This window comes from Columba livia, chromosome 20 (assembly GCF_036013475.1).
Source record: "Columba livia isolate bColLiv1 breed racing homer chromosome 20, bColLiv1.pat.W.v2, whole genome shotgun sequence".
Taxonomy (NCBI): domain Eukaryota; kingdom Metazoa; phylum Chordata; class Aves; order Columbiformes; family Columbidae; genus Columba; species Columba livia.
Window position 1 is genome coordinate 4,778,995 of NC_088621.1, and position 14,889 is coordinate 4,793,883.

General features: G+C 66.5%; 1 protein-coding gene across 1 annotated transcript; it reads right to left on the bottom strand.

Moving 5' to 3' along the window:
- Positions 1-126: 126 nt before the first annotated feature.
- Positions 127-4,709, bottom strand: HIC1 (HIC ZBTB transcriptional repressor 1). Its single transcript, XM_065036969.1, has 2 exons — positions 4,362-4,709; positions 127-3,653 (listed from the first exon to the last, which is right to left on the bottom strand). Exons 1-2 carry the CDS (start codon positions 4,411-4,413, stop codon positions 1,708-1,710), a joined length of 1,998 nt encoding a protein of 665 aa, XP_064893041.1. The 5' UTR covers positions 4,414-4,709; the 3' UTR covers positions 127-1,707.
- Positions 4,710-14,889: the final 10,180 nt, after the last annotated feature.

Sequence of the window (14,889 nt, forward strand, 5' to 3'; positions counted from 1 at the left end):
ACGTCCCACCTGCAGCTGCTGCTTCCCCCTGAGCTGGGGGGGCTCCAGGCAAACCAGTTGCACAGCAAAGCCCCCCAGCTCCCCTCCGACCGCCCCGACCCACCCAGAGAAGGATATGGAGCCACATGTGTTAATGTCACTTTATTGCTCGTTCGGTTTCGACTATAGAAAAAAATAAAGGGCGAGGAGCCCGTGTACAAATCGGACGTGATACAGGGGGGCCGGTGGCCCTGTTGGGCACTGCCAGCTGTGCTTTGGGTGCTGCCGCTGCCGCTTGCCCCACGGCAGCTCCAGAGGGACCCTGCCAGCCCTGGGGTGCCCAGGGGGGCGAGGGGGACTCCCCCAGCTCAGGCTAAGGCACGGTGGCTGCGAGGCTGGGGACAGTCACTGCTGGTGGCCACCCCAGGGCCTCATGTGCAAAGGAGAGGAGGGGGCGCGGGAAGGGAGAAGCTTCACATTAGCCCCAGGTGGAGGGGTCAGGGCACGGGCTGGGGGGGTCCAGGCCAGGGGAGGTTCACCACACCAAGCAGAAAGCAGGAGAGGGGGGGACAGTGGTGGCAGGGGATGCCCCAGAGTGGGGTTTGGCCCTGGGTCACCACAGCCCAGCCTGGGACAGCCCCGTGTCGCCCTCAGCTCTGACCCCTCTCCCGCAGCCCCTGCCCACCCCTTGTAGCTGACAAACCTGACTGCTTTGTCTTTGTCACGACCGCCCCGGCCCGGCCTGGCCGCGCTGGGGACGGGCATCTTTGGCAAAAAAAAATAAAAATTAAAATAAAAATCGTCAAGGCGAGTGGCTGCCTGAGGGTGAAGCCACCGGGTACTTGGGGTCCCCCCAGGCCCCTCCCAGGCATCCCTGATGGTGAGGTGCCTGCTGGAGCAGGGCCCAGGGGCTCAGTCTGTGACAGGCCCTGCCCCAGCTCCCAAAAGTACGAGGTGCCAGGGGCCGAGCCACGGGGTTCAGCCCTGGGGTCAGTGCTTGCTCCCGGGCGAGGAGCATCGTGATTCCCCAGCCCGGACCCAACCGCCGTCCCCTTGCCCTGCGCCTGCTGCTCAGACCCTCCCGGCCCCCTCTGTCAGTCTGTCCTGAGCTCCCAGCATGGCCCCGGGAGGGTGTTTGGCCGGAGCACCCACCCCCCCAACCCGGCATGGCCGCGCTCACCGCTCCCGCTTGGACGGCAGCTTGGAGCCGTCGCTCCGGGCATGGCGGACGAACATACTCACGGGCCCTCGGCAGTCGGGGCGGCACAGTCCGGTCCCGTCGCGGCAGAGCCGAGCACCGGCGGGTCCCAGCGTGGGGCCGTGGCGATGCTGGCAGTGCCGAGGGCGTCCCCCCGCCCGGGGTCAGCCCTGAGGTAAGGAGCGGGCTCATGTCCTCCAAAGCCTCGGGGCGCAGCCCGGCCTCACAGCTTGTGCTTCGCTCCCAGCCCGGTGCTGGGGGCCCAGCAGCCCCCCGCAGTGAGAGGGGACCACGCCGCGAGGTCAGTCCCTGAATTGTCGGCTTCTCCTGGACAGGCCGGGGTGCTCGTCACGGGATGTGTCGTCCAGCCGTCCCGGGGCAGCTCTCATGGGACCTTCCGCTACGAGCGAGTTCTCCAGGGCCATCAGCAGCGCTGGGGGGCGAGCACCCACCGCCTCTCGCCCCCCCCAGCTCCACACGGGGCAGCGAGGGGAGTCCAGCGGCCCCCACACCCCCCGGCCAGGCCGGCGCTAGGGGGGCGAGTATCGCTCTATGGTCCGGGCGGCCTCGGCATGGAGGTGTGGAGCCTGCACCAGCACCTCGGCCGCCTTGTCCTGGCTCAGCCCCAGGTGCTCGGCCGTGAACTTGGCCAGTGGGTAGAGGCTCTCCATGGCCTTGGGGTCGCTGAGGAAGTGCGAGGTGTGGGAGAGCAGCTCGGCCGCCTTCTCCTGCTTGAGCCCCAGCTGGTCGGCAGTGAGGCGGGCCATGGCGTAGACGCTGTCGGGGAAGTCCAGCTTGGCTTTGCCATCGGGGCCGGCCGCATGCATCTTCATGTGGCTGATGAGGTTGCGCTGCTGAGCGAACTTCCCGCCGCACACCTGGCACTCGTAGGGCTTCTCGCCCGAGTGGATGCGCATGTGCTCGGTCAGGCGGTACTGGCGGGTGAAACGCATCCCACAGGCGTCGCAGGCGAAGGGCTTGAGGCCGAGGTGGCTGCGCATGTGGCGGGTCATGGTGCCGCGTTGCGTGAACTTCTTGCCGCAGATGGTGCAGGGGTAGGGGCGCGTCAACCAGTGCGTCTTCTCATGCTGCCGCAGCGTGGCTGGGTCCTTGTAGGACTTGTCGCAGGAGGAGCAGCGGTAGGGCCGCAGGATGTCACCCAGCCCCGGGCCACCCTTGTCCAGGAAGGGCACAGCCTGCTCGGCCGCAGCCTTGTGATAGAGCTCCTCTTCGTTGTGGGCCTCCACATGGGCGTTGAGCTGCTCAGAGCTGGGGAAGCCCTTGCCGCAGGGGATGCAGACGTACAGGTTGTCGCCCAGGCTCTCCGGCTCGTAGCCCAGGTGATTGCAGTAGCGGTCCAATGCATCACCAGGCGAGGGACCCTCACTGCTGCCCGTCTCCTCGCTCGTGCTGTTATCAGGCTCCAGGTCGTTGCTCTCCACGCTGGGGTAGCGGGGCTGCGGTGCCGCAGGCGGCGACTCGGCCTTTTCCTCCCGCTCCAGCTCCTTCTCCGCCTCCCCCTCATCCAGGTAGGGGCCCAGGGGCTCATGCTTCATCCAGCGGTACATCAGCTCGCGTCCGTCAGCGCGGGGCAGCGGGGGCTCGGCGCAGGGCGGTGTGCTGCGGAAGGGGTCGGGGGCATGGGGGTGCCCCCCCGGCTCGCCGCCCGGCGGGGAGTCCTTGTAGGCGGCAGCGTGACTGGCCAAGAGGCCAGCGCTGACCGGGGGGCTGTCGTGCCGCGGGGGCAGCGAGGGCTCGCGGGGCTCGCCGGGCAGCAGGCGGTCGGTGGGCAGGAGTTGGGCGGAGGGGCCGGTGGGGCTCTTCTTGGAGAGGTCGAGGCCGCAGGGCGGTGAGCAGTGGCGTTCAGGGGGGCACAGCCCATGGGGGTGCAGCGGGGCTCCCTGCGCGGCTGAGGCGTACAGCTCCCCGCATTGTGTGTTGAGCGGTGCCACTGGCTCCACGGGTGGCAGGTCCACGGGCCGCGGCGTCCCCGAGTAGCAGGCCTGGATGACCGGCGTGGTGGCACGCAGTCCCCGTCCCAGTTTGTAGGGCGCGTAGCCCCCGCGCAGGTGGCAGTACTTGCCACTACGTTTCAGCTTCTTCTTGCAAAGGGCCACCAAGCCGGGGATCTGGAGGTAGCTGGCGGCGGCCAGCACAGCGCCCAGGCTCTGCTCGCCGCCCGGCTCACACTCGGCCAGGCGGCCAGTGTAGATGAAGTCGAGGATGAGCCGAAAGATGCCGGGGCTCACCATCTCGTGGTCCAGGTTGAGCAGGTTGTCATGCACCACCAGCGACTTGAGGTAGGCGCTGCTGGCCGCCAGGATGTTCTTGTGTGCGCGGAAGAGCGCGTTCTGCACCACGATGATCACGTCGCACAGGAAGCCCTTGGTGCGCTGCGTGTTCAGCTGCAGCAGCAGCTGCCGCGAGTGGCTCGGCACCTCCATGGCGTCCAGCATCCCGCTCCTCGCCCGCCGCCCTGCAACACACCGCCCTGTCAGCGCCGCAAACGGCCCCGGCCGCTCGGCCCACGCGTGGGGGGCTCGACCCTCACGTCGGGGAGCTCAGCCCATGCGTGGTGGGGGGGTCGGGGCTCAGCCCCCAGCCCCGTACGCTGCCGCGTCCCGGCCGCTCTGCGCGGCCGCCTGGCCGGTGCCACCACTTATATGGGGGCTCGCTTCTCGGCGGGCCGGGGGGGCGGGAGGGGGGTGAAAACCCCCGGAGGCTTTTGGAGAAAGTGACATCACCCGCCGCCGCCGCCAGCGCCGCGCCCCGGCCCCGCCAGCGCCCCGGCACCCCCGCGCCCACCTGCCGGAGGAAAAGAGGGGCGGTGGAAACCGGGCCGGTACCCCCCGCTCGTCCGCCCGCCCCCCCGGGGCCGCCGCCCGCCGTTACCTGCGCAGCGCCGCTGCCCCGGCTCTTATGCGCCCCGGTCCCGGGACACGGCCGCCCGTGCTCCCCCGGGTGCCCCCCGCCCCCGTTTCCTCTCCCCCCCTCTGCGAGGTAAGCGGGGGGACAGCCGGGGGGTGGGGGGGAGCGGGACCTCCCCTCCCCGCCTCCGCTCCGGTGCCGGTCCCCCCCGCCCAGGTGGGTAAAGCCAAGCGCCCGCGGAGCTGCTTTTTGGGGGTTTTGGTTTTCTTTTCCCTATTTTTAAATTTTTTTGGGGGGGTTCCCCTCTCCCCTTTACCTGGGCGCCCGGTGGCCTCCGCCAGCCAGCCGAGGTCTCGGTGAACTCTCATGGCTCAGCCCCGGGGGGGCCGCCGCCGGTTGCTGTTCCCCTCCACCCTCCTCCTCCTTTGCTGCTGCTGCTCCTCCATACCCCGCGCTCCCGGCCGGTCCTACGGAACGGGAGGAGGAAGAAGAGGAGGAGGAAGAGGAGAAGGTGATGGAAGAAGCAGCAGCGGTTCCTCGGGGTTCCCGACGCCGCCAGCTCGGAGGTGAAACCCGGGCTGCGAACTCCCCCTGACCCCGGCCTGAACTCCGAGCAGCGCCGCTGGCTGTTAAAGGGACGGCGGGAGGTTTTCCTCCTCCCATCCCCGGGCGGGGCACCGACAAGCCGGGCCCCCCCCGCCCCTCTTCTCTCCCCTCCCTCCCTCCCTCCCCATCCCGGTCTCCTCCTCCTTCTCCGAACTCCGTTTCCCCCCTCCTGGTCTCCTCACGCCCCGACCCCGCCGTCCCCTCGAGGGTCTCCATCCTTGGGACATCAACCTTTGCCCGGAGCCACCGAGGGGGGCCCGGAGCCCCGGAGGGCTCCGGGCCCCCCTCGGTGGCTCCGGGCAGAAGCTGTTGTCCCCCCCGTCGGTACCGTTCGCTGGGCGCCATCTAGCGGCTCCGGTGCGCTCCACGCCCCCCCCCGGTTACCGGAGGCGGCTCCTCCCTGCGCAGGTGCGCGGTAGGACCCGACGGGGCGGGCGGTGGGGGAGGATAAAAGTTGGGGGGGTCCCTGCTGTGTTTGCTGCCCCACCCGAGGGATAGGTGCTCATACAAGGGGGGGTGGGGATAGCAACACCCAGTGGGTGGGGGCAGTGGAGTGGGTGCTGTCGGTGCTTAGGGGGGACCCAAATGAGTGCAGGTGATGTGGAGAAAGGTAGAAAGGTTGGGTTTTTTTTGGGGGGGGACGCAGCCGGCCCTAATTTGTTGCCGGTGAGGGAGGGCAGAAAGGCGAGGCGAGGGGGACACACAGCGCTGGCGCCCAGATGTGCGGCAGCAGCGGCTCGGGGTGGGCCAGGGGCTTGCGGTGGTTTGGGAGGAGGAGGAGGTGAGGGGGACACAGCGCCGCGTTTCCGCTCGCTTCAGCCCTCCAGCTGCCCCCAAAGAGGCTGCAGGGCCAGGGGTGCAGCCTGGGGACCCTCCCTTGGCGCGGGGAGAGCCGCCTCTCACTTTGCACTTTCACTTCTCATTTCTCACGGCCTCTTGCACAACCTCCTTGTACAGCAAAGTGTCGCGATGGGCACCTCCGGGCCAGCCGCAATTCCGGGGGAGAACTCAATGGCATCCCCAACCTGAGCAGGGCACCCCAGGTGTTGACCATCCCTCCCAGCTGGGGACACCCGGCTGCTCGTGGATTTTCACCCCATAACCCTGATCCCTTGATGAGCGGGAGCCAGTGTGGGGTCCAGGGGCTGGGGACAGTGACTAGGACAGCACTGTGGGGGTCTCTGAGCACTTGTCACCACTGTGGGACCCCCACAGTGCTGTCCCAACCACCGTCCCCAGCCCCTGGGCAGGTTTTTGGCCAGCCCTGAATTTGGGTGCTGGCAGGGATGGTGCGTGTCACTGGTTGTCTTGACCATCCCAGCTCAGCATCACTCAACTGAAACTCCTCCTCAGATTCCCTTTGGATCCAGGGTGCCCCAGCTCACTATGGGGACACCCCCATGGGGACCAGGACAGGGTGATACTGCCAGTGGGGATTCTGCAGTGGGCACATGCCAAGCACCGGCTCAGAAATCCTCCTCCCCACTCCCCGTCCTGGGCTTGTGCCCACAGGGAGCATCAGGATCCTGAGAGCCGGACACAGGCGACTCCTCATTACAGAGCCGTGGTTTAATCCCAACTCCCCGGGCGCTAATTTCCATCCCCCCTTATATTTTTTTTTTTCTCCCTCTTCAATTAACGGCTGGAAGTGTTTCAGGTTCTGGCAGCGAGCTCTGGACGTCGCTGTGAGCGATGGCTCCCGCGGGCTCCGTCCTGGTAATTTATGGGGCTGTGCTGTATAAATCACGGCAGCGAGCGGCTCCCAGACAGCTGCCTCCCCCGGGGCCGGCCGGGACCCCGGGCTGCCCCAGCTACCTGCTGAGTGACGCCGAGCCCTTGGGGCAGCGACCGAGGGAGCGGAATGGAAAAACCTTCACCTTTTCCACCCTCTTTGGCAGCTCCTCTCCCATTCTCAGCCTCTCAGAGGGATGAGTCGATGCCCCCAGGGTGCTGGGACAGGTAGAGGGGGGTTGGATTCATTGATATCCCCCCTCCTGCCCTGCTCTACCTTCTGGAGGGATGCTAAGGTGAGCCCCAGAAGGGCTGATGTGGTTTCTGCGTCTGCATCCTGCACCCAGAGAGCCCAAATCCTGCCTGCAGTTCCCCGGGGACCTGTGGCACATGCTCAGCCCCAAGGGATGGGGACAGCCAGGCTGCGGGGCCGCAGGCAGCGCCAGCGCCGGCAAAGGGGAGCGCGCAGGGAAAAGGGCATTTTCGCCTCAATGTGCTGAGCAGATTGGAACCAGCTCTGGTTAAGTCATTGGCTCTGTTGGGAGGTCTGAGCTGGAGTGTCTCCCGCCTGTGCCCCCTCCCCACGATCAATCAAAGTTGCAGCAAATTAGCCCAGATGCTGGGAGATTCGGTTCAAATCCAGCTGTGGTTTGGATCGCGTTCGCATGCCTGGCTTCATGTGGGACCTGGGCTTTTGGACAGGATACAGCCCCCCGGTCTCCACAGGGCCCTGTTTCCCAGCGCAGCCTCTCCCCAAAGCCCACACACATGTCTTCGATTACGGCGCGTTGGCCAGCCGGGCCGCATCCGGCACCGCCAGGAGCCTGCAGCCCCCGCTGGCAGCTCGCACTTCATTTTCCCTGTGGTGCCGGGGTACGGCAGTCCCCCGTGCCCCACCACCACGGCCCCTGCGCTTGCAGAGGGATGCACGTCCCGTCTGCCTGTGCTGGGCTGAGGCCGTGAAACTCATGACAGCGCTGAGCTGCACCCGGCTGGGCATGGATCAGTGCTGCCCACCTCCTGGCCAGCTCCTGGAGCCACACAGGGCGGTGGGGATGGCTCTGCTAAGCCCTGCCTGCTGCAAAGAGAGGCTGGGGACAGCCACAGGACCCTGCTGGTTGCTCCTGGGGTGCACAGTGCCCCCCAACATGAGAAGATCACTGTGAGGTGTGGGAAGGGCAGAGCCCCCCTGCCATACCACAGCCCCTGTAGTGGCCAGACTGGGGTGACAGCTCCCTCCAGCACAGCCCATGGCTGATGTGCTGTCTTGGGGGGCAAGGGGACCCCTTCCTTGTGGGTTGATGATGAGGATGATGGTGGGGGGGGGGGCTTTTCTCTGTGGAGTGATGTTTGATGAAGCAACGGGACCCCTTCTTTGTGGGGTCATGCTAGAGGCTGGGGGGAGCCTTTCTTGCAGGGCAATGTTTGGTCAGACAGGGCACCTATCCCTGCAAGGTGATATTTCACAGGGCAGTGGGACCCTTTCTTGTTGAGGGATGCTCAGGTGTGTGAGGGACAGAATCACACAGTGGCTGAGGCCGGGAGGGTCCTCAGGAGGCCACCAGCCAACCCTCTGCTCAAAGCAGGGCCACCCAGAGCTGGTTTCCCAGGACCATGCCCAGGTGGCTTTGGGGTATGTCCAAGGATGAAGACTCCACCACCTCCCTGGGCAGCCTGTGCCATAACTTCCCTCACACTGGAAAGGTGTTTCCCAATGGCTGGAGAGGAGCTGTGTGGTTTAGTCTGTGCCGGCTGCCCCTGGACACCAAGCTAAGCCTGGCTCTGTCCTCTGCACCCTCCCTCCAGGTACATACATGCTTTGATAAGTCCCCTGAGCCTTCCCCAGGCTGAACAGTCCCAGCTCTGTCAGCCTCTCCTCATAAAAAAGATGCTCCAATCCTTTAATCTTCTCAGGGGTCTTCACTGAACTCTCCAGTATATTCCACATCTCTCTTGTACTGGGAGACACAGCACTGGACCCAGCACTCCAGGAGTAACCTCCCCAGAGCAGAGCAGAGCAGGGTCCCCTCCCTCCACTTGCTGGCAACGTCTCTCCTAAGCTGCCCAGGACACCATTCTCCTCCTTTGCCCCAAGGGCACCCTGTGGGGTGAGGCTTAACCAGACTAGGGCACCCATCCCTGCAAAGTGGTGTTTCATGGGGCAGGGGGACTCGTTCCTTGTGGGACAATGCTCAGGTTAGGTGAGGAACACTTCCAGTGGGGTGATACTTGCGGAGAGAGGTAATGAGATCCCTTCTCTGTATGCGATGCTTTCTGGGGCAGTAGGACCCTTTCCTTGTGAAGTGACACTCAAGTCAAACAAGAGCACCCATCCCTGCTAAGTGACATCAAAATGGAGCAAGGGGACCACTTTCTTGTGGGGTGACACTTGGTGGGGTGATGGGACCCCTTCCTTTTCAGGCGATGCTTCACAGGGCAGTGGGACCCCTTCCTTGTGCAGCAATTATCAGTCAAATGAAGACACCCATCCCTGTGAGGTGATTTTTCATGGGACAACGGGACCCCTTTCTTGTGGAGTGAGTCTTGGTGGAGCGATGGGGAGAGTAGTAGGGTGACACTCAGGCAGGTGAAGAGCCTATCCTTGTGGGGTGACGCTTGGTGATGTGACAGGTCCCCATCCCTTTCAGGTGATGTTTGGTGGGGCGATGGGACCCCTTTCTTGTGGAGTGATGCTGAAACAAGGGAGGGAAGGCGGGGAAAGAGAAGCCCCTTTCCGAGTGATACCTACTGAGGCGATGGGACCACTTCCCTTTCAGCTGACGCTTCGTGAGCACGATGGGACCCCCCCAATTTCACGTGGCAACACCTCCTCATCCACCAAGCCCCACGGGTGACCACCCCCTTCTCCACCCACAACAGCCCCCCGCGACGGCTGCAGCCGCCCACGAGATGGCAGCAAAGGGCCACGAGCGGGGATGCGACCCCCCCCTCCCCCCCCCCCCAGTATATCCCACTTGGGGGCCGCTCGCTCCCCCCTCCCGCCCCGGTCCCCCCGACGCGCACCAGAGGTGCGCGTCGGGGGGACCGGGGCGGGAGGGGGGGGCGGAGCGGCCCCGGAGGGGGCGGCGGCGAAGCTGCGCAGCCGGTTGCGGGTGGGCCGGCCCCGGTTGCTGACTAATCCCGGGGCTGAGTCACGGTTGCGGTGGGGAGCGCTGCGGCAGCGAACCCCCCCCACCTTCAACACACCTGAACTGGAGAGCCCCGAACGGGAAATAAAGGGACACCCTCTCCCCATATCCGCGGGGTGGGTTGAGTTTTGGGGGATGGCGGCACCCTAAAGTAGGCAGTTGATGGAGGATGGGGGACATATTGGTGCTGTTTATTTTTTAGAGGGGGGGTGTATTCCTTGAAGCTCTCTGCAGGCTTTTGGGGGTGTAAGTGAGGAATGAGGTGCAGGGGGGGGCTTGTGGACGGGGCCCCCATAGCAGCGTGCGGCCTTGCGCAGCGGCGGATGCTGGCGGGCACGGATGCTGCTGTCAATGACAACGCCGCTGTTGCTGTGGCGACCGGTATGATGCTTCGCCAGAACAGAGTGAGGTCAGAAGGCTCCAGCAGGAATGGGGTGCAGGGGGGGAATGGATGGATGCATAAGGGTTGGGGGGGAGAGGATACCCCCAAAGTCCTTTCCCCCCCACCTCCCAGACACAGCTCTAGGCCAGTCTTGCAGGGAAGTGGTACTTGTGTGTTGGGGAAGGGCAAAATAATTCAGCCCCAAAGTCACAACCTGTCTATGGGGCACTGTTGGTTTTTGGGGGACCTAGCGCTGGTGGGAGTGTGGGCCAGGTCCCACTGTAAGGCCGGAGGAGTAAGGGCAGAATGATGATGCAATGTGTTGTTTCCCCCCCCAGTACTCTAAATTCACCCCCCACACCACTCTGTGCTGTCCCATCCTCCTGCAGGGCGCCGGGCTGGCGCCCATGGGCGCTCATGGCATTGGACAGATGGGGATCCTTACTGGGGGCAGGTGGGAGTTGCTGCCCAGGACTTCATCATGGATGGGAGGTGCAGGTGGCACACCCAGGCTGGTACCCACGTGTGGGCACCCCTGGGGACCTGTGCACTCCTTCCCATAACTGGGGGGTCCCAGAAAGCCCCACATCATCAGCCCTACAGTAAAATCATGAACTGGATCCAGTGGGTTGGTCAGGGGGTGATGGGTGCCCTGGGTCCTTGTGGGTATGCTAGGCAGGCACCCAGGGGCTGGGAAAGCGGGTGCCCCACACAGCAGCCCTCGGGGTCAAGGGCCCCTCTGCTCGTACCTGGATGAGTGCACAGCCCCCGGGTCTTGGGACAAGTGAAGGAGGCATGTGGGGTGTCAGGTGCTGCTTCTCTGCGCAATTCCAGGAGCCGGGGCCCGGGGGAGAACGGAGGGGGGGCCCAGGGGCGCCATGGGGGCCCGGGGGGGTCCGGGGTCCCGGTGCAGCCCGGACCCCCTGCCCGACTCCGGGCCGCTGTCCTCCCCCCGCGCTGATATAAATAGTAGCGTCTTCCCGTTCCCTAAATTTCCTCGCTGACGTAGCGCTCACGTCATTGTGTAGGTTGATGCTTTTCTATGAATGAGCCGAGATCCCCGTTACTACGAGCCCGATCCTATAAAAGCCCCGCGCGCTGCGGACAGCGCACCGACACCGGCGCCGTTCCCCACCGGGAGCCGCGGGGCCCCGGGCCCGGGCAGGGATGCGCCGGGGCCCGCAGGAGGTAAGGCACCGGCAGGGGTGGCCCCCAGGTAAGCAGCGACGGAGCCCGGTGCGGAGGCGGGAGGGGGCAGCGGAGCCCCGTGGCACCGGGCGCTGCACCTGTCCGCACCGGGGGCGGGAGATATGGACACGGACGGGGCGACTGGGGCCGCGGCGGGGCTCCGCGGCGGGTCGGGGCCGTGCGATACCGCCTGGCGCAGCCCCACGTGTGGGGCCGGGCGGCGGGGGGGCGGCGTGGGCGGCGGGGCCGGGGCGCGGCGCCGGCGGGGGCGGTGCGCGGGGGCGGGCGTTGTGCGCGGAGCCGCCCCGGGGGGGCGCACGGCGGGGCCCGGACCACGCACCTTGCGGGGGTTGCGGGGGGGACGAGGAGAGGTGAGGAACCGCATCCGTGTGTCCGTCAGCCCCCCCACTCTGCGGGTGACACTGGCGCCCGCTGTCTCCCGCTCCGAGCCTCTCTGGATACATCCCCGACGGGGCCCCCCCTCCCCCCCCAGCCCCAACCCGCCGTGTCTCCGTGCCCAGCACCCCCTCACCACCACCCTCGGGTTCCCCCGCACCCCGCGTGTTGCCAGTCCCGCAGCCCGGGGGGTGGTCGATCGCCTTCACCCCGGTGCTGCTCCCGGGGCGTCGGAAGAGCGCGGAGACCCCGTCGAGGAGAGCCCGAGTCAGCGCGTCGGCACCTTGGCTCTAGACTGCTTACTGCTGCGTAGGGACAGGACAGTAACAGTCTACAGTCATGGCTACTGAAGCATGACCCACCGCCGGCACCGGCACCGGCACCGGCCCCGCCGCAGCGCTGGGGGGGCGCGGGAGCTGTCCGTGGTGCTGAGCGCTCCCCGCCGGGGGGGTGAGAGGCGGCGTGGCGGGGCGGGGTGGGGGGTGGTTGGGGTTGTCCCGGTGCCCGCCTGACCCGCTCTCTCTTTCCCCTCCCGCAGACACCGAGCCCCCCCACGGCGGACGCCCCCCCCCTTCCCGCTGCAGCCCAGGTAGGGGGGGTCCACACGCGTGGGAGGGAGGGGGGTGGCGGGGGGGAGGGAGTATGCTACCGACACCCCCCCTCCCAGCACCGGCAGCCCCCCCCCCGCGCTGCGGGAGGGAGGTCGGGCGCACTCGCTGCGGTGGCGGGGCCGCCTCCTCGCCGTCGCCAAGGCACCGGCTGCCCCCCCCATCCCGTCCCCCTCCCCCCGACGCCGCCCGGGCGACCGTGGCTTTAGATTGTTACTGTGCCGCTGGGGGGGTAACAGTCTACAGCCATGGTCGCCGGGCCCGGCGCACTCGCACCGCGGGCAGTACCGGCCCCCACCCCACCCGCCGGGGGCACCGGAGGCGGCGGAGGAGGGGGCGGGCGGGGGTCGCCGAGGGTCCCGTCGGGGGCGGCCCGCCTCCCGGGGCAGTAGGAGCTCACATGCAGGGTGCAGCTCGCCGCACATCAACTCTTACTGTTCGGGGGGGCGGGCGCCGAGCGGCTCCTCCTCGGGCAGCGGGAACGGTGGGGACCCCCCCCTTGACGCCCCCATCCTGCCCTCCCGCCCCGCAGCCCCTCACCTGCCCTCCTGGCGGGGCCGCTCCGGGGCTGCCCACTCCGGGCTCGTCCCGCCGCATCTGGAAGCAGCTCCCGGAGCGCGTCGGCAGCCGCGGTCCCGTCTCCATCCCCCGTCCCCCCCACGCCACCGGTGTGCGCGGTGCTGCGGCGGGGAGGGGGATAAGGGGCCGCTCCCGGGAGCGGAGCACGGCCCGGCGGCGGGGCTGGCGCGGCGGGGACTGAGCGCGGTCCGACGGGGCGGCCCGGGCCGGGGCGGGCGGCAGCCGGGGGCGGTCGCAGGTTGCACAACCCGCCCGGCGCGGCCAAGGAGATTCCTGAGCGGCGAAGTCAGAGCGGCCCGGCCTGCCCCGACACCGGGCACCGGGCCCTCAGCAGCCGGCAGCGACCGGTGCCAGCCGGGCAGGGCCCCTCGAAGGGGACCCGGAGGTGGTGGTGGGGCTGGAAGGGGCACAGCGACTGCAGAGTCCCCGGAGGGGAGATGGGTGCAGGGGACAGCAGGGACTGGGAAGGACAGGCCCAGCCAGGCAGGGTGAGGGTGGCCACAGCAGGACAGCAACACAGCCCCCAAACAAGGACCTGCAGCCCGGGGGGTGCTGCAACCCTGGCATGGGGCTCCCATGGGTGTCCCTGGGCACTCACTGGGGCCACTTAAACCCCAACAGGGGCTGTGCCAGGCAGGGCCTCCTGCCCACGCTCCCCCTTCCCAGAGCAGCCCTGTTAGGAGCATCCACCCATCAGGGTCCTGCATCTGGTCTTACCCATACAGGTATGGCCACCGCAAAGTCCCCAGGGGCCAGCGGGGCCATGGTGTGACAGAGCAGGCACAGGCAGGGGGATATTGCAGGCACCAGGTCTCTGCCATGTACTGCCCCATCTCCTGTGGGTCCCCTTTGCCTCCCGCTTTTGCCATCACTGGCGATGGGCCGTGCACCACACACCTCTAGAAAGGGGATTTTTGGGCAGCCTTGTCAGCACTCAGGTGAAGCCGCAGCTGCATTTGGCACAGTGCACTGCGGCCTGGCACAGCTGTGCCACGAAAACCACCCTCTGTCTCCTGGAAAAATCTCCTTGCTTGTGCCCAGGGTGGGCAGTGGTAACAGCAGCGCAGCGAGTTCCAGGCCACAGCAACATCTGGGTCCCTTCCAAGGCACCCTCAGGGCATGTCCCATGGGCAGCACTGCAGCTCCTCGGACCCCACGCTCCGGCCATGGGAAGGCTCCGGCTGTACTGTTGTTGTTTTGAAGGCCAAGACTCTCCTGCTGAAACCCCGGAATTAGTTTTTCTTCCAGAGTCCTTAAAAATATCCTGGATTTCTTGACACCGAGACTGGGCTTCCAAAGGTATTTCCGAGCCACCGGACTAGAGCCAGCTGTCAGTTTGGGGCAGAGGCCACCGGGCTCCCATGCTCCTCCTCAGCATGGAGATTGTGGTGGTGCCGGGAAGGAACACGGTGCATGCCATGGGCAAGCTGTTACATGCCATTTCTATGGCAGGATGGTGCTCAGCAGGGCACAGGCCCGGCACAAATGCTGCCTTACCTCAGCCTCACTCCCAGCGTTTTGGCAAGTGTCCCTGCACACAGCCAGGAGGGTGGGAAGCCTCTTCCCCAGGGACCTCCAGCAGCCACCATCCTGCAGAGTCCCCGCTGCAGCGAGGGTCCCCATTGGGGTCCCCCCGCCAGGATTTCTCTGTGCATCCCCGGGAGAGCACGTGGCCTCAAAAAACAGCTTCTGGCTGAAGCCTGCGACTCATTACCGGCTTTGCCAGGAGCACCTGTACCATGCTGGTACCACAAGAATTTGGGGTGTGCCGGGGGGCTGGTTGAGGGAAAGGTGCTTCTGCTCCCCCCACAAAAGGCAGGGCAGCTGCTTGCCACCCCTGGCTGCTCGCACGCGCTGTTGTTGCCATCTGACAGCTCTTGGAGAAACGGCCTTCGGTGATTCAGCCGTGTTTATCCCAGCCCGCGGCCCGACCCAGCGTGGGTTTCCATGGAAAACTTCCATCCAAAACAAGGAGAGAAGGAGCTACAGCGGGAGTGACTCAGCCACAACTGGAAGCTTCTGCGGGTGAAGCAGGGAAGGGGGGGGCTGTTCCCAAAGGCTCGGTCCTGCTCCGGCAGTGGGGCCTGGGGATGGGCCCCGGCTCTCCCCTGCCTGTGCCGCTGGCAGCAGCCGGGCAGGCTCGGGGGGAGCCACATTGTGTCACCGTCTGCCGAACACGTCACCTTCCCAGAGTGCCCCCTCCCC